This window comes from Rhea pennata, chromosome 1 (assembly GCF_028389875.1).
Source record: "Rhea pennata isolate bPtePen1 chromosome 1, bPtePen1.pri, whole genome shotgun sequence".
Lineage (NCBI taxonomy): Eukaryota > Metazoa > Chordata > Aves > Rheiformes > Rheidae > Rhea > Rhea pennata.
Window position 1 is genome coordinate 158,380,386 of NC_084663.1, and position 23,897 is coordinate 158,404,282.

Below are 23,897 nucleotides of genomic sequence, written 5' to 3' on the forward strand. Positions count from 1 at the left end.
CTCTTTCCCCTCTTCCCTGCCCTTCTGGGCTTCCATCTGTCTGCCCCTCTCTCTTATTCTTCTCAGCTGTTCCAAAATGTAGAATGAATATTCAATATTCTAAATATTCTAAAATGTAGACATTGTCAAAAACCACACAAATACCAGATAAAAGTACTTTATGTTTTGAACAATGTATTGTTAGATAATATTATGTTTTATTTTGACATGACTTTTAGGCTGAAATTATTTTTTTTTTTTGAAGGAATTTTTTTTTCTTTCTTTAAATAGTGTGATTCATTGTTTATTTCTTCATTAGTCCAATTTTATAGTATTGATCGAGAAAGAGAGGCTAGACTATAATGATGTAAAATCAATGTATTTGCCAGGAAACATATTATCATCACCTTAAATTTTGCTAGTATGTAAGTATCAACACTGTATCAAGAGTTGAAAAGATTAACATGTTATTTTAAAGTTTATATATTTGGTATATTCAAGAGTGTATACATATGTGTTTCTTTTCTGCTGTCAGTCTTCTCAATTCTTTCACTTTTCCACTCTGTTTCCTCCATTTCCTGTTGAACTCTTGCTTTTTTGTCACTTTTCTTTATTTTACCGTATTTTGGGTTTCCTTTTCTCTTTTGCTTTTAAAAATCCATTTTCTTTGGATATAATTTCTAGTCTTTTGATCTCTTCTTTTGTGAGCTCCTTATCATGATAATTCATGTGTGAGGCTTACTGGTAAATAAGTTTTGGCAACCGCAGAAGAATAAGCGCAGTCCCAGTCACAGCCTTGCCCTCCTGCTGGGCTCAGATTGGGAAGAAGAAATCTTCTGACCGCTGAGTTTGCAGAGTGTCTGTTAATGAACCCAGTGTGGGAGGGGATGGACATATATTAGCTGTCAGTAGGAGAAATAGTACTCTTACTTTGATAGCAAGGATATCTTTCATTCTCTTTATAACAGTTTTGAAGTATTTCATAAAAACACGGGAAACAGGATGCATCTATGCCAGCCTTTCACGTGTCTTCTGCACTATTGGTTGTCCCCAAAGCCTCCTCATGTAATAGACTGTCTGAGTAGCGGAGGGTCTTGGAGAAGCCAGAGTGAGTGAATGGTAGAGGAACAGAGAAGTTTGTTTTTTGTTTTTAGTAAAGAAGCTGTTTGAAGTTCAGTTCTGTTACCACTTTTTGGTGCTGTTGCAATTTATTCTGTATCCATGTGCGTTAAGCAGTTAGAGGACTACTTAAAATAAAAATTCCATCAAGAAGTGCACATATCACTTTTGTACTCATTTGATATGTACGTCAGTAAATATGAATTGCACACTGTTGGAATTAGAGTGTTATAGAGGGCTAGTGCAAAGAAAGAGTAAACTGGAGTCTGCTCAGTTCGAGTAGTTATCTTAACATTCATTCTTATTTGTCTTCAGAGCTTCTTGGTAGTTTCTTTAGTGTTGGCTTTTTGCTTCTATCTGAAGCCAAAATGAGTATTACCAGAGATTTCAGTGAAATAGAGCTGTCAGTGAAATGGAGGTCCTCAAAAATTCCACTCTGCATCTTTTTATAGTACATCTTTGTCAACTGTTACAGCGTAAGTTATTGTCCCAGCTTGTCTTAAAGCCGAGGAAAGGCTCTGCCCGTATAGACAGTAAGATTTTTAATGTATCACTGCACAATCCTCACATGAGAAGAGGCATGTGGGAAAAGAAAGATCAGATGTGACTGCTTGTAACTGCATCCCTTAGTGTACTTTCTTCTGCTTAGACATCATGTTGGTGGCCGTGCTACCAGCACCCAACCCATACAGAATGATGGGTCTCCATTCATTGTTGTTATCTCCTTTTTGTATTTTTGACAGGACAGTAATGTTTTGTGGTGGAGTATTAGCTTATCCAGGTGTTGATTAATGGTACAGAGTTTCCACATTATCACATCGTCAGACTGGGGCTGTTAGTTTAAATCATCTTGTGTGTACAGTCTGCGTTTTTGCCAAACTTTCAGTGACATGTGAAAGAGGCTTTTTTACATTACTTTTCTTCCGTTAGCTGGTTTTCTCTTTCAACTTCATGTAATGCCTTAGAGTTTCTGATACTTGTTTGTGACTTTTGTAGTATAAGGCGGGAGCAATCATGGCTAGAATGGTAGACTTGGTTGTTGCGATCCTATTTAGCATAGCTGTTCCTCTCAAGCTTCTATTTTTCCTAGATTTTGCAGAAGTTCTCAGCATTACTTGGTGAAAATGGAACTTGCTTCGGGGCCTAGTTTTTTGCATTTTTTTTTCCCATGGGCCTAACCATTATTAATTTGGAAAAATGACCTACTATACAGAAACTATGAAAAAAATTAAGGAGGATTTCCATGTTGTGCTCGTGGTAACAAATATGGCTCTATGTTCCCCTTCCGTCCTCCTCCCCACCCAAAATGTCTCAACATTGGACTTCGAACTTTTTTAACATTTGGTCTCATGAACGAAGGCTGTTTTTAGTAGGAAGAGTAATCTAATTTGGAATAGAGGCAACTCAAATTCTTTAATTTTGGAGGCTGAAACATAGAATTACTTAGCACTACTCAGTATCTTGGACAGCAATCACTGATAAACTTCCACAGAAATGATACTATCCTTAATGGGTGATAAACCTGATTTTGATGCTGAAATTTTGTTATTCATGTCCCTCACGAAATATAACATTACAGTTGCATTTAAAACAGGCTAAGAAAACATTGATCATTTACCTGGCTATATTTCATTAGCTGTTAATGCCAAAATTAAGCTTACCCAATAAAATTTGATTTGGCTCTACTGTGCACATATCTTGTTTAATTATGCAACAACATACTTCCTTTATGACACTTAATACCTAGAAAAGTTTGTTTTCAAGAAATCATGCTGCTATTTAACACTCTTTATTTTAATTTTATAATACATTCTCCAAATGGTTATTTATATCTTCCAAATTGAATATGGAAGTTTTAACTTTATTAAAAAGGAAGTCTTTCTAAAGTACCTGCCACTAGAATATTTCAGGTTGAAGATATTAATAAAAAAAATTTTCACAGCATCCTTGTAAAGCAAAGAAGATAATTACACAGAAATAAAGCATATGAAGATTAAAAAGCAACACCTGCAACAACCTACAGCACTGTTAAATTTGGACTGCTAAACTGAAATATGTGTGGTTTGATTTTTCCACTTTTTTTTTTTTCTTTTTTTTACTACAGTTTGTATTCAAACAATTGTACAGGCATTTAGTCATTTATTTATATCACCTTCGGGAGTTAGATAAGCCTGTTTCTCCCATTTGCTGAATCTTTGTCAAGGTGGCATAATCAATGGAGTCCATGTTCAGCCATACCAAAGCATACATTGTGAACTTGAGTTGCATCTCATGTAACATCAGTCAGGTGGAAAGTTTTTTTTCCCATACAAAATGGATGGCCATATCTTTGAATATGAACATCCCTGCACTCATTACTCATCTAAAAGATGTTTTGGTGAAGTCATCGTTTTTGTCTTTAGGCCTGTAGATGGAAATAAGTTAAACAGATAGTTGCCTTTAACCTATTCAGTACTGTGTGATGTTGAGTTGACTTAGCGCTACGGCAGAGCATTGCAGAATGGATAGCAAGTTCATAAGCCTTAAGTAACTGGTCTCAAGCAAGCTATACTGAGAAAAAGTGTTCTATAATGGCAATTTTCCTGTAGCTAGAAATCAGCCATACCTAAATAGACTTTGGCAGGGATAACAAAGTAATTGATTTCAGGCATTTCAGATTTCAAGTTACTACATTGTGATGCTATTAAATTAAAAAAAAAGAGAGAGAGAAAGAAAAAGAAATATGTTCTTTTGTGTGTGTTTTGCTCAAGTACAGGAATGATATATCAAATCAAAAAGTGGGGTTTCACTGAAACTTTGGCTTTGCTCCAGACTTTTGGAAGATTCAGAATCCACCTCAGATTTATACCAGCAAATCTCGTCCACAATCCTTAGAAAAATAACAATCACAATTCTGTTTTTTCCATGTAAGATTTTATTGTGACCTGCCCTGCACATTTTCTGAACTCTTAGGATGGGAGTAGGCTTGCAAGCATATGAAAAATAAAAGAAATCATCTACTTTATAGACACAGTTTAGAGGGAATACAAAATAGAGCTAAGAGATTGTGTATGGGTTCAGAGCCAGAGAGGAGAAAGGGTTTTAATCATGTATTTTTTGCTGTTTGGATAACTTGATTTCTTTTCTGTTTCCTTCTCTTATTCAAGTTTGGATTTACTAGGATTTATACTTATGTGCGAGCTATGGGAGAACTGAGCACAGACAAAATTATATTTTCTGGGCTGTTCAAGAGTGCTGTCTCTCAACCCATCTGTAGACTTACTGAACTGGGCTTAGGTAAATAAAGACATTCTGGGACCTCACACCCCACTTATTTTTGGTTCTGGACTTGTCTTAGAGCTAGGCAAGAGTTAGGAGCATGGATTTTTTTACACCCCCATTCAAGTAAGGGCATAGTTTGTCTTTTTAGGTCTCAAATGCCAGGAAACTCTGGAAAGCTTTATGCTTCATTAAGGCAGAGCGGCAGATAGCACAACTGAATCTTCAAAAGGTTTGAAATTTGCAATCGGTATAGAAATATTGCCCAGTGACGAGTACTGCACATCCAGGTTCTGGAGGAATTTGATTTGTCCTTTGGCCAGCTTCTGAGCACATAAAAATCACATGCTGTGCATTACTGGTGCATGTTTTGCAGATCTTCATGTGAAGCACGCACTTTGAGCATTTAAGAATCAATAATTGCATGTAGACTAGCTCCCTAGTTTCACCAAAGCCTGAAAGATTTTGCGGTAGATGCTGAATATTCTGTACGTGAGTTTGCGCTCTAAAATTTTATGGTCTTAGACTAATTACAGCAGCTGTGACAATCTCTACTTAAAACTTGGTAGCAGTAAAATATGCATAATATCCCCTCTACAGTGCTTTCTAAATTCACCAGTAACTATAAGCCACTCAAGTAATTTTGTAGGTTACATAAAACACTGTTGTGTTAAAGGCCTGTAGTTCTCCTTCAATGATTGCTGTTTTTTTCTAGTTTTGCTGCTTTATTTTTTATTAGTAATACGTTAAATGAAATCTACTTTCTAGAAGTTTGGACTGGACACTATGATTTGAAGCTATTTTTCATTCAGCAGTTTTCTGTGGATGACTTTTGTTTATATTCACCTTTTTCCTCATAAAAATATTGTTTGTTTTCTCTCCTAGTGTCTCCTAAATAAATTGCAGTGGAGGGCAAAGCATGGCTGCTGCCTTTCCTCTAATATGGCTTTCATATCCAGTTTTCCTCATGGGATTTTTTTTCCTCCTTAAAAAAAAAAAAAAAAAAAAAAAAAAACACCTTAACTGCCTGCTTGTTCATTTTTTTAATTTGTTTCTTGGTCCTTTTAGCCTTAACAGTAAGCCTGGGTGGTCGATTCTATTTGAAACCCATTTGTTCTGTGACAGACTGATCCTCCCTTTCCTTCCACCAACCCAGGTGGTTTTGCTAGCTTTTGCTTTGTATCAGTTGAGGGTAATGGTTATTTTAAAACTTCCAAATTATACTGCAAATTTGAAAGCCCTCAAATCATGCAGTCTATAGCCTATATATTCCTAGGATACCTTGTCCATTGTTTCCCTGATTCACATCTCCTATAAATTAAAGAAGGAATCTTCTCCGTACCAAGCTTTTTTTCATAATGACCAACCAAGTAAGATCTAGCATGACTCAGACTTGAAAACTACAGAAATGAAAATAACTTGTATTTGTGCTAATCCAATAAATTTCTTCTTCTGCTCTTCTAGAGCTCTTTTTAATGTATGTTTCTTTCTACAGCTGTAGGAAGTACCCTGCTACAGTTCCTAGCTTTACAGTGGCTTTGTAAAAGCCTAAAAAGATCTTATGTTACATATTTGTTTTCTGCATGAGAATATTCCAGACAATGTTGCTGTTGAAGGAAAGGATTTTTTTTCATCTTTAAGTTCTAATAGTCAACATATGTTTTTTTTTCAATTATGAAAATTTGATCAGCCTCATCATAAACTATTTGCATGTTTGTAACCTTTGACCAACCAGAAGTTTTCACACCTTGAGAACGTACCTACTTATGCCTTGAAAATATATTTCACTTTTTTCTTCACTTAGGTTTCTGACAATCTAATTACAGAAAGTATACACTGTGACGCTACCTGGTCACACTTAGGGCTGCCCTTTCTAAATTTGGAACAACTCACTGCAGACGGCAGATTTTACAGTGTTCCTAAGACTTGACTGGGTAGGACTATGATCTTCTATGCCTATGCTAAACACACAGGTTGCGCTTTTGGTTTTCATCCAAGGACTTGTGAATCCATGACTCATCTGCAGTGTAAAAGCTGCTTAGCATGAGCTGGCGCATCCAGAGCCTTTTTTCTTTCTTTCTTTTTTTTTTTTTTTCCCAGAGACTATTTGATGTGTGGTTTGCATCTGATTTTCTAATATGGGTCATCAAACTTAAAACAGGTGTACTTGCTAATATAATTTTTAGAAGAAATGGTCTCTGTCTCATTTGCCTAACACTAGTATTTCCAACAAATGCAGTGAGCAATGGGGCTCTTCTAAAGGCTTTTCTGAGGCTTCTTCTAATCTTCTCTCCATGCTTCTAGGTCTGAATCAAAAATATCATTTATCATCTTGTTCTTATAGGGCACAACTGTACTTTTGAAGGGAAAAGATTTTTAAATATACTTGCTCTTTTGCCATTATTAAACAATTGTTTTGTTGTAACATTTATACATAGGAAATAAAAGGTACTTATATCACTTTTTCTTTTGTTGCTCTGATATGAGGCTGGTAAAGTCCCCCTCTTCACTCTGTTTTTTTCAGACAGTAATCAAAGCTGTGTTTTTGTTGTTAGAAAGATGGACACCATTGCTAGAGTATCTGCTATTAGCTTTTTTAAAAAATGAAAAGCATTTTTTTTTTCAGAATATCAGTCCTAGGACATGTTCTAATTCAGCTCAAGATTTGTGCACATTTAGAGCTAAGTACACGTTTTAGTGATTTTTCAGAACTAGGACTTAAGCATCTGCAGTTACCTGAGACCTGTATACAACTGTTTTTATCAAAGATCTCATTCATAAAGGCATTTTTTTTCAATTTGGAAATCACAGACCCCTTGAAAGCAATCTTAATGAGAGTACCTATTAATCCAATAACACACTGATGCTTAAGAAAATAAAAAGCTATTTGCGTAATCAGAAAGATATCAGTATCTCACAAGTGTTATCATTATGACCAGTATACTGAAATGTTGGGGGAATGAAATGTTGGACTCTGACTCTTTCCAGTTTGCTTGAGACACTTGTATACATAGTGCTACATGAATGATTACAGTTCAGTGGGTTGTGCTTTGTGTGGTTAGTAGTTATGCCAAATACTGAAATATTGCAGGAATTATTGCTAGATAGACACTCATGCTTAAAATTTAAGTACTAACTTACCCAGTAGCAAGACTTTCTGAATTAGATTAATTTTAAAAACAGAAAAAAATACGAAAGAGTAGCTGACATCCTTTTCTATGAATATTGTTAATTAGAATATTTTAGTAACCATGGTATGTTCATATCTGGTCACATTTTCTCTTCACAGCATTATTCAACCTTATACCAGTGGGACTTCGAGTGGTTGCTATCCAGGGTGTAAAGACTGGGTTGTATATAGCCCTAAATGGAGAAGGTTTCCTCTACACATCAGTAAGTACCATTCTGAACTCTGTGTAAGAGATGCAACTGAAGTTGAAATCTACAGTAGAACGAGATGCTTATTCACTTGGAAGACATCCTCTGATGCATTATTTTTGTCCTATGCTGTATTGTTTTTGAGTACATATATATATTTATATGCATATAATACACACACATGTGCACCTGTGTCCACATATGCAACATGTCTATAAGTGGGATAGGGTAGAAATTAGTAAGTACCATGTATGACAACTTGAACGTTACCAGTCCTAAAAAGAACGTTCTCTAGAATTCATTTTTTGATAGAGTATACTGATAGTGTGCAATACTCCACAAAAATTATAAATTTTTATTCAATTCTCTAGAATTAGTAAAGACCTACAACTACAAATTATAAATAAATCTTACTGATTTGTTGATCATAATCCAAAAGCTTCCACAACAGTTACTTTTACTGGTAAGACATACAAGTAAAGTAAATTCAAGAAGTCATTTAAAATCTTACAGTTTATCATAATCTTGTAATTATATGCTGATCACTATTGATTTTTATATTTAAGATAACAGAAAAATACAAGTTCCAAGAAGGACTATATCTTTGTAAAATGATCAAAGTTAAAGGGAAGTTATTTTGAGTTGTAAACAATACTGCTGTATAAAGTGATTGGAATCTCCTCACATTGTCCAGGATATCCCAAATGATTTAATGCTAATCAGTCAGTGCGTTATTGCGAAAAGAAAGATCCTTTCTTAAGGATCTTAACCTTCTTTAAAACAAAAAGATTTTTAATACTAACAGGCACTTCTGTCAAGTACTGACAAGATGATCTAAAAGATTTTTGGTTACAGTATTTTTATTACTCTCGAAGTTGAATTCATTTTTCACAGTACTTTTTGCATTTCTTATGTCACATAATTCTTAATTCACCACTGAGTTACAATACGGTGCTTTATTTTCAATATCCATTGAAAGGAAATTGGATGGATTAAGCTTCTGATGCCCAGAGGGAAAGTATTGTGTTTGTTTTAAATATATTATTGTCTTGGAAAAGTTAATCGTGACGAAAAAATGGAACTAATCTTGAACGTCAATGTCAATATAAAAAGGCAATTCCTACTCATAAAACATTGTTGGAAACTCCACTAGAATGCTCTAAAAAATTAATTTTCTTCTGTTCAAAATAAGAATTCTGTCACAGGAAAACATCACATGTCACGCAATATTCCCTATCGATGAAGAAAACTGGAGCAGCTAGTGTTAATGCACTGATGACTTCCCAGTTCCCCAGCATTTCATGTGTGGAACTCGCGTCAGTATTGATGGCATATGCACAACCTTTCTGGGTATTGGCATAGTCAGAGTATATTCCTGCCCAGTGCCGAGTCTGAAGCGAGTTCTCCTTCCTTCCTAAAGAACTATAAGGATTGTGTCCACCCTTGGAATGGGCCAGTTTCCAAAAATTCCTGATTGGTATTTCTGCTCAGTCAGAGAAACTCTGTGAGAAAATTTTGACATTCACTGTGTTTATGTACTGTTCTGGAAATGATACAACTTAAATTAATGGTGTCATCTGAAAGATGAAGAAAAGTTTGCTGGATTCAGCCTCTGAATAGATGTGGACCTGACCCTTAAAACATTTTCAGATCTACCAAGGTATTTCCATGACATCAGTGGGAATCTAAATTGCTTTGCTTATGTGGCTTGTTCTTTAGCGACACAAATTGCTTATGCTTATACTCAATCTCATATATATAAATAAAAGATCATGTACAAGAAAAATATAATACACGTTTAATGTTTTGCAGGACTGCATGTTCTTCATTGCCATTTAGTGTCAAGAGTTTTGGACCTGATGACTTACGTATTCCTTGCTTAGTTATTGGCAGCTTATTAATTGCTTTTGAATTTTGTTCTGTAGATGTTATTGTATTTCTAATGTGTTTCTAAAGATTCCTTGGGGAGAGTGTCTCGGTCTGTCACTCTGCCTCATACGAGGTGGGGAAGTAAATGTTTTTGGAGGTACTGCTTACTCCTCCTCATGGAGAGAATAAAAAATGAGTGGCCCATTAGGAGACTAAGATAGGTGACACATTAGAAAACTGATTGGAAGCCTGTATGTTTTATGTATCCACAAAATGATTTTAAATTTAAGCTTTTTTCTAGCTGAGTAGTAGTAACATTTGGTAATGTAATGCAAATATGAAGGTAGATATTTCAAAATATTAATACTGTAATTTGGTTTTAGTTATTTCTTATTAATGTATTGAGAACACTGGCAATATATTTTCCTCTTAGTAATTTCCTGTTTTCAACTTAGAATCTAATTTGAAAATTAGAAGACAAAGTATCAGAGAGAAATATGTCTTCTTCCTGGGGATGAAGATGAAGAAATACTGCACGCAGAAGTTTCTAAATAAAGTCCTTTGTAGAAAATGGGTTTTAACCAATATGTTTCTATTGTTTCTGTCTTATTACTGTTTAATTGTCTGTTACTGCTGGATTTTTTGATTCTTTGGCAATACTGTGTATCTATTGGTCCTGAGATACAGAAGTTGTTTATTATATATTATATATGTTTTTCCCTTGGCTATTTAGGAAGATTGGGAGAAAAATGTTTCTTGTAAAAGCTTTGATATGCCATCTGTCTTCAATGAAAATAATGGGAATGTGATAATTAACATATACATATATTTAGATATTTTATCAAGATATTATAAATATTTCCCAAAAGAGAAGCATGAACTATAGACTAGGTGGGTATTTATGTTTTCTAAGTTGAGAGCAAAGTCTTATGCAGTCGTTCTCCACCAGCTCTCTCAGTGTACCTTTTTCCATTCATGATATATGAAACCTTTAACTTATGAGAATATCCTACATGTTGATCCCTCTCTTCAGAGTGAAATCAAAGGCCCCAATTCAATTACTTTTGTAACTGATGAGCTTCATATGATGCTGGCTAATTAAACAACATAATTGACAGGAAAGGAGCTCTGTATCCTTTCTCTGATATGAAATATTCAGTCAGAGGAATATGAAGGTACAGTGACCAGTTTTGCATGTAGATTGTTACATGCAGATACATATTGCTATCTTGCCTTGTTTTTTTAAAAAAACTTGTTTACAGTTGTTTCTGTCAGTTTTGAGTCTTTTTTTTTGTTCTGCCGTATTTGTGTAAGATTTTTTCAAGTAATTTACAGAATTAGAACTAGATACAAAAGTGCAGAAACAGAAGAGCATTGTGGCAGTATTTCTTTCTTAGAGCAGAAATAGAAGGACAGAAAATTGTGTAGGAAAGAGCTTTTCATACTTATTTTACTTGCTCTAGCAGTTCAGGTTTGTATTCTCTCCTTTGGGGATTAATCCAAGTCACTGTCCTAATAACATGCCATTGAAGTCTTGTCAAATAAAGAAGAAGGAAAATCTTCAAGGGCTTTGCAGAATTCTTGAGAGAAAATACTTTTCTAAAATTATAACCTTATTCTTCTATGTATTCAAAGTCATTACTCTAATTCCACGATTCATTGTTTTATATGATACAAAAGATGAGAATAAGAGTTTATTCATGTTCCATTTTTTTTCTCCCTTGCAGTTCCAAGGATTAGATCACTTAAAGACATGCTAAACATTAAGCTCAGCTTTTTTGTAGTTTTACTTTATTGCATTCAACTTTATTTCTGTGTGTGTATATATATATATATATATATGTATATGTATAGGTACATATATATGTGTGTGTGTGTGGGTGTACATCCAAATATGTCATCTTATAGTTGGGATAAATTTATTTAGTGACAACTTCCCAATTGTAGGTGCATGTTTGTGACCAACGGGAATTATTTTTATGCAACTTTAAAAAGTAGAGATTTATTTTAGATGAATTAAAAAAGTTTGAAGTCAGTATTTATGACCGAGTTCATGACTATGAAAGCTAGTTTGGTCAGGAAAAATTGGATCTTTCCATAAAGCAGTATCTCAGATACTAGCAAGATTTTTGAATAGCAAACTGTGCTAACATCCAAAAATATGTCTCATTTCCATCTTATCTTTGGAAAGGGTGGAAAGATAAGGTTTTATTTGAGGGAGTGATCCTACCAAAGTAAAAAGGAGCAGAACTGGCTCTATACCCTGAAAAAGGAGCACATCTGTTGGAACTGTCTATCAAAAGTAGATACTTCCTACAGGAGGAAGATGGCGGTGTAGTATGGGACAGAAACTAGTGTACTTGATGCTGATTTTGGTCAAGTCACTCTATTAGTTCTGTCTAGCAGGTGAGCTATTGGAAATTGCAGTGAAAATACAACTTTGTCCGATTTTAAAAGAGCAAGAAATAAACAAGCAACTTTTTCTTTTTTTTCTTTTTCTACAAAAGTTAATTTTGTTCAACTTTCAGGGCTGCAGCTTCTTGTTTTGCTTCTTGGATTTTCTCATATGATAACAGGATAAATTTGAAGATAAGATATACTATATATTTTTGCATTTTATGATTGCTGTTTTCCTAAGACAAAAGTATGAGAATCTTTTTGCATGATATGACATGATTTCATCTCATGAAATACCTGAGGTATGTAGGAGGGTTTTGAAAGAGTTAGTGGTTACTCATTCTAAGAGCAGTTCAGTGGGGTGTTATCAATATTTGTTGGCTACCAGTGTAGGAGAAAGAATAAGAAGTAGAAAGATCTTCCTTATTCAGAAGCATGTTCTACCTGCTTATAATTTCCTCTATTTTATTTTTTACCCATTTCTTCTACCAGTTTTCATTAAGATCTGAGATGTGAATAAAACTGCAAATGGAAGACTACTGTGGTAATGGCAGCAGTAAATATTGCAGTCACAGTAATTCACTGTATAATTTCTTAATAAGGTTGATAAATTACAGAAATGTTTTAAAATATGAATGGATCTACATGACTAAAGTCTAAACTTTATGGTCAGCTCTTCAGGTTGGAGTCCTGAACTGCAGCTGCAGGCAAATTTTTAGTCCAAAGCTCTTGTTCTAGATATGGGGCCAATGAGAATATATCAGAAAAATGTATAGAGTAGTAGAGAGACATTGCCTAAGTTCTGGGAGATTTTGTAAATTGTGAATTCTTTAGAAGTAGAAACTATGCAGTACTTGATTTATAGAATGTTCTTTTTGTAAGATGGAAGTTTGAGTTTGATCTGTCATATTGCGCGTTTGAAGTTCGTTACGTAGTATTTCAGTGGCAGTAAGATCACAGTCTGTGTCAGAGCCTTCATGAATGAGAGAAAATGTGAATATATGTAATTAGGAAGTGTATTTGCTATATCACCCGGCAACTGTCAGCTGACAAGAAAACAACTTCAGTATTGAGGGTTTCTCCTGACACTTCAGCAACTTCAAAGTGCTGATATTTCCACTGTTTCTTTAAGCCCACATAATTGATCTCTTGAAGAAGAAATTTCAGTCTCAGGGAAGCATACAGGATTAGAGACGATACAGCTTGCAAAAGAATGAGAATTAAAGTAATCAGTAATTCTAGTATCTAAATTAAAGTCACATGAAAAAGTTGTTCTGTGGCTCTCATAAAGCCTCTGTTTGTGCTTTGGAATAATAATGCACTCAGCATCTACCATACTTAGAAGGCTCAAAGATGCAAAAAACCAAACCAAACAAACAAACAAACAAACAAACAAACAAAAAAAAAAAAAAAAAAAAAAAAAACAAAGAAAAGAAGGAAATTTAGGCAAAATGATGGAAGAAATTTATTGTTTTAAAATTTGTATTTTTTCTTTTACATGAACAATTCAAAAGACATTAATGTGACATCAAGGCAGCATTTTTCTGTTGTTTTTGTGTTGTCACTGTGTAACAATGGTGGACAGGTTTGAGCAGATATTGTTGCCCATCATACAAGATACTGAAGAAATAGTTAAAAATATTTCTGTATGGAGAGAAGCGGGCAAATATGAGCTTGCTCCACTATTTAAAAGAGGCAGGTTTTTGTTTTAGTAGTCATAAAAATACTGAATAGGGTAGGGTAAATTTTACTGCTCTTGAGATATCTGTGGTTTTGTGAATGTAAATTAATTAGAATGGAGTGGTTACTGTAATAATAGTAATAAGAAACTAATGACTGATAAGAAACAAAAGATTTTCTTACATCAGCCTTATGCTTTAGGGTCTTAACCTGCTCCTATCTCCCAGTGCAAAGGACAGGACCTTAGTGCACCTGTGTCTTGGAACTACTCTGGCATGCTTTGAGGAGGGGCAAAGGAATGAATCTAATTATTAGAAAGTCACAACTTGTGATAAAGATTTTTGAAAAATCATTATGTTAACAGCAGTATTTTTAAGAATGTAAAAAGATAGATTTTACACAAGATCCACTGGCTAATTTTAAGACCTCACCACTAGAGCGCTTTATTATGTATGAATGTCTTCTTTGCATGTTATCTTAGGTATCAAGTGGAAAATGACCTATACTTGCCTCATATAATAAAAAAAAGTTTGTTTGAGAGGAGATTAAATAGCACCTTTCAGGGCTGCTTTCCTCTGAAAGCTGTTTTGCATTACTCAAAAGGTAAAAAACGACATGTTCCAGAAGTCATTGAAATACACTAACAGGGAGGAGAAAAACATTTGCATGGTTTATGCTTATTTATATCTGTGTTTGGAGGTAGATAATTTGTCTCTCAAGTTGCTTGCCAAAAATAAATACAGAAAATTGCTAATGTATTTATTTATACTATGGTGGCACTTCAGAAACAAGTGAGAACACAGCCCTGTTGTATTGTGCAAATAGTCCCTGCTACTGAGTATAGTGGAAAAGAGGTATAAAATACCTACTAAGTGAACAGTGTGTCACTTTTTCAAATTGATTAGGTTTTTGTTACATTCTAGGGCAGAATGTATTTAAACCGTGTTCTAAGATGCAAGACAAGAAAAATGAGACATACAGAGAAGCATGGGACTTTGATAAGATAGGGCAAAAGAGAAGAAGTGAGAAGGAAAGGGGAATGGAGTGAAGCTGAGATGAGGAGAGTGTGATAAGCACAGATTTAAAAAAGCAGAAAAATAGCATAGTTGAGCAGAACAGAACTGTAGAAAACCTTGTGATGATATCATTTTTCCATGATGTTCGTGTTGGCTTCTTCCTCTGAGTCTCCAGCATGCAGGAGTGGTTGCTATTTGAACTAAAGTCAGTACGGTTCAAAACCATACTAATGAAAGAAAAATATTATGAATATACAACAAAGATAATTAGTACTATAAAGAGCACTGTATCTTAATGACTTCCTCATCTGTGGCTGCTGTTTCACCTTGCTGCCATTTATAGGCTATGCTAGGGGTAATAATAGAGTTTAACTCAAAAATTACAGTGATGTTTCTGGACATTTAAGCCACATATGTGTGTCCTGTTTGATTCATTTAAGTTCACAAGATATTAACAAGACTTAGTCATAATTTTATATCTGTAAGAAAAGCTATGTTATTTTTTGTATTTGCTTAAAAACTTTATTTTCTTTTCTGATGCTTTCTTCTCCTAAGCACATGCAAAAATCTCTCTGTCTTTTGATACATACATGCTCTTTCTCTAGGATTATAAAAATGCACATAAATTCATTAAAGATAAAAAAAAGCTGCTCTTCCAAACTTCCTGTCAAAGCTTGGAAGATTAGAGTCAGCAGCTGTAGTTGGATATTTTTTTAACTAATAATTGCATGACAAGGAATAGTATCCGTACATAGGTACGCCAAAATGAGGGTAATCTAATCTCACGCTTCAGGGAGTAAGATGATTGCCACAGGGATCAAGAGGAATGCTTTCCTCAAGATACAGCACTGCTTGCTGTGGATGCGTTGAGAGAGGTTTGCTGCTGAACTACTGTGCAATGGGGGCACGACCAAAGGCTGGGCACAGACTTGATGGACCAGGAATTTCATCTACTCTGTCAAATTTTTGCTTCTAGCACTTCTGTCCCTCATGGTAATCTCCTGGTATTTTCAGCTAATGTTTGTCTTGTTGCATAAATAGAACTACGCTTTTCTGGATATTTTTTTTTCCTAGGCATTTGGGGATCTCTATAATCCTAAATGTAGAATGCTGTCTCACTGTGCATTATAGATTTTCCCAGTACCTTTTTTGTCTTTTACTCTTTTACTTCCACGATAACTATCACTGCACAAGCCTATCAAAAAGATGATGTTCAAAATTTCTCATTTTCCATTCATTACTATTTAATCTTACTCATCTATTGCATCAAAGTACAAAAGTAGCTACCAAGGATACAAAACTTCTCAAACAAATTTTAGACAGTTATCAAATATATGTCTGCCATCAAAATCTACTACTTCTCTGCATTATTGGTTGAATTGTTTGAATTGAATTAATATTCAGTATATTGAAGACAGTTGTAGATGGCGTTTACGGTAAGTTTAAATTCCTTCCATAATAAATTTGATTGATAAGATGTAATGAAGGGTGTTCTGTGCCTTTTCAAGATTTCTAGATAAGAAACAAAATAACACAAGTAATTGTGCAGAGCAGAATGATAGCAGTTAGACAAATAGGGTGCTGTCTACCATCACTGCTGTAGCTGCATAGCTAATGTGGCTTCTGTTAGTCAGAGTTATTTGCAAAAGACATATGGCTAGATGTGTAGTTAGATCAATAGAAACAAATTATGATTTTTTTTAAATATAAAATCTATTTTTATAAAAAATGGATTCTTATGAGCTGAAAAATGGCAAAGCAAAGGTCTTTTTTTCATTACCCAAGAAAAGTTCATTACCTTGTAGAAAAGAAATAGTTAAATATAAGTGTTAATCTTAATAATTAATTTCTCTGAAACTTCAGAGAGATTGGTAAGGCATCATTCATGTCTCATGATATGATGTTGTGGGCTCAAGTATGTGATTATTAATGTATCGTTGTACCTTTGCAATGCAATATAATATATAGTATAATATTATAGTATAATACATAGTCCTTAAGTCTGAATTGAAAAATTAGTGCAGTATATTTAATCTACTAATGTACTATGCAACTCCATACAATAGTGCTTTGTATAAAAGATACGTTTCTATCAATACCAAATATTGAAAAATGCCTCAGCAGTCTTCAACACTGTTGTAAAAAGAAAGCGTTATTTGTAATGCTATAGCCATAGGTGTTTGCTATATTAGTTTTATATATGTTAATGATTTATTATGCTTAATATCCATTATATTAATGAAACAAAACAGGTTTGGTATTATTCATGATTTGTGTTGCCTTGTTTTACCTTGTCATTATACACATCTGTTTCCTTTTTACAGCATATCCATTTTGTCACTGTAATAGGCAAGTCTGTAGCTAAGATTAGTGAAAGGTGAGATAGTGGTAAATTTGTTTTATATAAGAGTTATATTCTGCTGGAAAGGGCAACTTTAACAGTGGCCTGGGTTCTGCACGGGAACTTGGTGGTCTGGACAGGCTTTACCGTGGCCTCCGTTCTTGTGGGCAGAACCTATTAATCTGGGAGGTTTGAGGGTGTTTATAGCCCCTGTCTTATATGTGTGTGTTGAAGGGGAAGGGGATGACTTTCACAAGCTTTCCTCTCTGGATTTTCTGTGGCCAGGGACTTTAAACAGCATGTGCCTATGTGCAACTTCAATAAACTGTGAGTGAATATATCCACATAAACAACTTGGATCATCTCTGAAGCGTTTCCATTCCTGTGGGAGTGAAGCTCTCAAAAGGAATAGCTCAAGACAATTTCTTTTCCTTTAGCTAAACATATAGTTAACTATTTCTGATTAGAATTCACTTATAACGTAGTTAATTGTGTTAGGAGTGATTTTTATGTATCCATTTATCCAAAACATCCTATGAAAGCAAGCACCTTCTTGTATTTAGTTATAGCAAACATGCAGTCTTCTTCTCCCTCTGGGTTTCTCATTTCAAATACCTCCTCCTTCAATCCTCCACTTTCTCTGCTGGCAACTTTCCCTAGCAGTGATCCCTGGGGAAATTCTATGCATAGCACATGATCATGTGTGCTCGTCTAGGCAAGTATCATAGACCTTAGAACCTGTTTCTGACATTTTCATTGTCGCTTTTTCCAGCTCCCTCATCTTTCCTTCATTTGGGAAACTATGCAGTCCCCAAAGAGGCAGCTTGGTGCAGAGGCAGGCTGATACAGACCCCTGGGAGCAGTGTAGGTACCACATCTGTTGTGCTATCTGACACAGCCTGCCTGCCATGTAGTGCTAGAACAGCAGCTAGGAGTAGTGAGGTCCTTTGGAGCCCACTCCTTAGTGCAGTCACATGCATTTTAAATCAAGTAAAAGTTCCAATTTCAAATTTGTGAAGTATTGTCTGAATATCGCAGTGCTCTAAGACATTTTTCAGAAGTACCAAGTGTTGGCCTAACTCTACTAATTATAATTGCTGATTTCAGTGGTAGGAGAGCTGGCATAATGGAGCACTTTGAAAAGTCCTTCACGCAAGGGTTAAACTGGTGAAGGTTTTTTCGTGCAATGTTTATTCAAAATATTCTATTCGCCGTCAGACCAGAAGCTCTCTTGACTGATTTCTGTTGACTAGACAAGGATTCTTGCTTTTTGGCAGAATACAAATACAGCCTTGGGGAAATAATGTCTCTCCCTGAGGGCATCTTGAAAGGGATCATAAGTCTGTAGAAAATAAGCATTCAAACCTGATTCCTGTGCTAAAAGCTTGGGAGTAGGGGTGAGTAGATGATTCACCCCATCATGTTTGAGTTCAATAATGACTGTGCTCTAAATTCTGTTCTCATGATCTATTTGTCACCATACATTTTGTAATGAAAAGTGATATGATACCACTGCCTGTCAAAACAAAAACCTCTGGACATAATGTGCAGGGTCTGCAGGACACGCTGTACTTTCAGGAGGTAAAACAAAAGGGTGAAGTCTTAATTCCCTATGTGCCCCTTTGGTTTCCTTTGTCCCAACAGTATGTCATACTGTGGGTGGCTTTGGCTTACTAATAGGGCAATAGAGCTTCTTTAGCATTGACAGATGTTTACATTATATTACTTAATCTTTAGTGCGGTTGAGGCTGCAGAGCTGAAAACAAAGTCTTGCAATGTGAAAATGATACATCAATATTACGCAGCTCTGCAGATGTACACCTCTGAAGACCTGGAGTTTTCCGCAAAAGGGATGTGATTGTCTAATTCACCATGCAGTTGTTTACTTATTGTAGACTTGCCTAACAGCTGATGAATTTTAAAAAGATAGAAAAAGGGCTTTATACCACAGGCACAGAACAAAACACAGCCAACATTTCAAAATCATGATATGTTTTCTTTTTCACATCCCTTTTGGCCAGCATCTGACTTCAGTGTTGTGACTGATGTCTCCCAAAAAGTTATACCCTGTCACATTGCCTTTCAGGCTACAGGCCAAAACCAAACATGCTCCAGATCATCAGTAAAGAGAATAATAATATGAAAAGACCTGATCCTAAAAGTAATTTTTAAAAATTTAAGAACAGGTAGAGGAGTAATTTTTTTAAATTCATTTGCTAAGTATTGTTACTATTCCTCCTGCCACATTTGTACATTAATATTTGAGCGTGGCTTTATTTTCACAAACAAGATTTTTAATTTTAATGAATTTTAATTAAAAAGCAGAACTGTTTGTGATTAACCACATTACACAATATTCATTGGTATTTTATTCCTCTAAAATATGTTTGGATGTTCCCTACACAAGATATAATACCAAGGGAAGAGCAAGGAACATGTCACTGAAATAATGTGAAAATAGACTTGTTGGACAAAAAAGTAAAATATAACTAATTTAAAAAGATCAGGAAGTACTGTTTCCAAAAATTATTGTTCTTCTCAGGAAAACATGAACTGAAAATTATATTGCCTCAGAACTTAGTGGCAATTGTACTTTCATACTTTCATAAGAATTACTTTTCTTTTTAAAATGACATAGAATGATTTGTCAGATTTTGTAGGAATTTTTCCATTAGTTGTGGTGGGATCTTTATTGGACTCACTAGGTACCAGAGGGACTTGAATAAGTGTAAGCATTATTCCTATTCAGCATCTTCTTGAACAAAGTAGAGGAGAGAGAATCTCTGTTTAACTCAACATCCAAATGCTGTTAGTAAAAAGCAGGTTTAACTACAACTTTTGCATATATACATATATTTTTTCTTATGTTTTCTGGAGAACTCCTTTCAAGGCTTAGAATAAGATAGCAGGAGGCAGCATTTAATATTCTTTTTCAACAGTTATGTTGTTTATGAGGGGAACTGAATTGACTGTTTTCTTCTTGACATTTAAAGATCAGGAATGTGCCCTTGTCTCTTCATTTTCAAGTATCTGTTGGCACCAGCAGCAAAGGAGATGAAGGAATCAGCCTTTCAGGCATTCGAAGTGACAACTTCAGAAGCATCAACTGAGGCAATTTTATCACCCGTTTAGCATTCATTTGAGCATGGAGAATGGCTGTAGAATTGTGCCTTTGAAAGCACAATAGTAGATTAAATTGATATTACCTCTAAATACTTGCAGATACTTCACCGTATCTTTGATGACTGATAGCACCCTATCCTATGCTATCTTATTCAGAATTTTGAAAAGCACTTGAATTGCTATGAACAGAGTAGAAGATGGATCAGTTGATCCTTGATTTTCAAAGATTTTTATGCGGAGATACCTGGTCTGTAGATGATACCCGAGGAACAGTGAGATAGTGCCTAGTGCACTGCATCCTTTTCATGGCTTTGGATATGTAAGTAGGGCATTGAGAAAGAAGGAGATAGAAGAAAGGATTAGGAATAGAGGATTGACAGGTAGGTTCAGAGTATATTCACTTTATATAGTGCCAGTCATATGAAAACAGTCTCACTAGTAAATTTTACCTGAAACTGCTCAAAGTGAGAATATGCTCACTAGAAATTGTTAGACTTACACTGGTAGAAGTTTGGAGGCACTGGGCATGCCAGATGCAGACTAGATGCAACATCCCTACAAAGTGTCCTCTTATTCTGATGGATCACAGATCATAAAGAAGCATATTCAGTTTCGTTATTATGTAGATATACTAAACTTAGAAACATAGCGTGGAGTCCTGGTGTCCCAGTTGTCTTAGAAGTACATGTGCTATAAACTTGTTATCCTCATGACTTTAGTAGAACTCTTTTTGTCTGAGCCTACAGTAATGGAAGTTTCTTGGACAGATTTGTAGAACCAAAATATTTGTCATGTAAATCTGAAGAAAATATTGATGTGTTGTTTAATTAATAAGTCACTAAAAAAGTCCATAAATGTAACTGGTATCTTAAGATGAATTATTGAATAAGAAATTACAAATAAAAGTTATGAAACTGTAGCTGTTTGCAACACCATTTGCTGAATGTTAATGGGAGCAGAGAGTAGTTGATTGTGCTAAACTTTATGCAAGTCAGCAAAAAGGTGGTTTTTAACATCCAGTTGGACTCAATATAGGGTAAAAAATGAAAGATATTATTTTTCCTAATAAATATTGTTTGTTGTCTAAATTCATAGAATTAGAGTATTGCAAAATTAGTAGTAGAACTAAAAAAATCTTGTTTGGTTAGGAGTTTTCCAGGGCAGAAGGAGAAATTTCAACTTCTGGAAATGAAATTATTTTGATTAAAAATTACTTTTTTCATGAAAATTTAGCCTATTAAGATGTAAAATAAACTTTAAAAATATTTTTGAAGAGATACGTTGAAATTATCCAGGTAAACAGTAGACTTTTTTTTTCCCCAGAAATAGTTACTTATCGATATGTTCAGGATCTTTGATTTTATTCCTATTTAGGCTTGGAGAAAATGTTGAGATCTTGAATAGTCTCATGGAACAAGGAAGTGTTTTCTCATCCAGAGGAAGTTTGAAGTTTATGTAATATCATTCTCCTACCAAGTAATAATCACTTGTATGAGAGATGAATTACCCAGCTAACGAATTTTACCTCATGTAATAATTGAAAACCTGCATATTGAAGATCAGATTTTTTTAGTCCAAATTGTAGATAATCACAAGGAACTAACAAAATAATGCGAGTACATCTTATCTACTTCAAGGGATGTATGAGTATACGTCCTCACATGTGCATAAAATCATATAAATTATACATACAAGTGTAATTTAATTACAGATATTAAAGTAAAAAGCCTCCTACTATGAGAATGAACTTATTCTTTGTTAGCATGTCCTAAATAATCCAAATTATTATCCAGTTTTACAAGAACTGAATCTTTATATTTTATAGATTCAGTGCTTTTTCGTGTTCTTGTATCAATAAAAGGAAAGTGTTGAATCAGGAAGTACTGCATTCAAGATTCACGTGTATATAACAATAATTTTATAAAAGCACAATGGAAATTGGACAACTGTTTTGCCCTGTTAGCTATTGCCATCTCTTGGTAATTCCAAACCAAATTCTGTTCTGTTAAAGGCATTAGCTTGAGAAGTTGGCTGGAAATGTTTGTGCATGTGTAATGTTTTTTTCTCTAAACAGATAAAACAACTTTTTTTTAATTCACATTCCATTCAGCAGAGCAACAAATACTGAAAAAATATCCACTTCCATTTTATCTCTTTTTTGTCAAGTCCTATTTGTTAAAGTCCAGTATTCTTTTCCTTTATCTGTGGATAGAAAAAGGAATTTTATTTGGCATTTCATGGCCTGCTGCTTTTTCTAAAGGTTTCCAACTCAATTCCCTTCACTGGTAGACAGCAGGGGTTTCTCTGTCGCATGCTTAAGATTGTTACTAGTGTCTTTCTGTTAATGTCAGATTGATATCGCTCTGTGATTGGAATGACCTGGAAAGCAAATTCTGCTGGAAATACCCCTATTACGGTGACATACTGTTCCTTTATTGTGAAGTCAATCTCCAGTTCCAACTAAAGAACAACAGCAAATATATAACAAAAAGATTTATTTGATTATTTTACAGTATGAATAGACAAAAACAAGAAAACGTAAACAAGTGAATATTTGCACTAATAGATTTTTCTTTAATATATGCATTGTAAACATCAGAGTTGAAGCATTGAGAGGAAGGAGGGTTTTTCTAGGACGGGCTGGTGAAAGGATGATTTTATATTTTACTAGTGAAAGAATACGCCTAGGAATTCTCATACGCCTCTGTAGTTCCATCCAGTGTGGTCTCAGTGAGGACTGAACTCTGCTGCTTCCATAGTGAAATGTTTATGAAACTATAGCGTAAGCAGTGCCAACAAATATCCATAATAAGGATTTGAGATTTCCAGTGGTGGCAGTGATTCTTTATTTGTTAATGTCTTTCCCCCTAGGGACCTCAAGGAACCTGACATATAGAATGCTAGTAAGCATCATCTTCCTTTTTTGTTTGTTTGGTTTTTTAATTTACAAAGCTGTTCAGAAAGTTAAGTGATCATGGTAGCAAAAATATATATAGCAAATATTAAGCATATAGCAATGATCTGAGATTTATGAACGTGTAAGAATAGAAACTAGTCTGCATACAGCCTCTGCTTCTTTCCATAAACTGTTTTTAAGCTAGGAAAGGACAGGTCTGGAAAATATGGGTATCTGAATCTCTCATTGTTTCTTTGAATCCAAAAGTCATAATAAATTAATAGTAGTGCCATAAGAATTGGTATGAACACAGTCAAAAAGTCTTTTGTCACCTGGAAAAAGTGTACTACTAAAATGATTGCCCTAGATTGAAATGCTTTTATGGTAGAATGAATTTAACCAGCCTTTGAAATCTTTTTGCAGCAAGCCTGTATGTGGGTTGTAGTACGGTCACATAAAATGCTGCTCTTAGATTGAGCCCAGACTTTTTAATGGCACCCTAACTGATTTGAACTGTAAATATCACTAAGAAAAATAGCTGTACTTCTATACAAATCTCTCTACTTAAGTATATGGTGCCACTTGTAAAGTTTTTATACTTGAAGGGAGTTATGTCAAAAAAATTGAACAGCATTCTTTCTTTTTGAAGGGTTGTAATTAGTAGTCCAATTTTATTTTCTCTTTAGCCTTAAAAGTGCCATAGAATCATAGCCATAATAATGTCACATCTTTGTCTGAAACTGAAGTAACTCCTTTGTTTCCATTTCTTTATTTTAAAATAGTTTTATTTCCGTTTTGTACAAAAAAAGATAATACAACACTTTAGCTTTGAAGTTACTTT

The 23,897-nt window shown here is 34.6% G+C and overlaps 1 protein-coding gene across 6 annotated transcripts in view; it reads left to right on the plus strand.

The window, feature by feature from the left end:
- Positions 1-23,897, plus strand: part of FGF14 (fibroblast growth factor 14) — a 406,789-nt gene that overhangs the window by 298,504 nt on the left and 84,388 nt on the right. For all 6 annotated transcript variants that reach the window (XM_062566805.1, XM_062566803.1, XM_062566806.1 and 3 more), the window contains one exon: positions 7,646-7,749. In XM_062566805.1, coding sequence (XP_062422789.1) covers positions 7,646-7,749 — 104 coding nt within the window. The remainder of the gene's footprint in view (positions 1-7,645; positions 7,750-23,897) is intronic.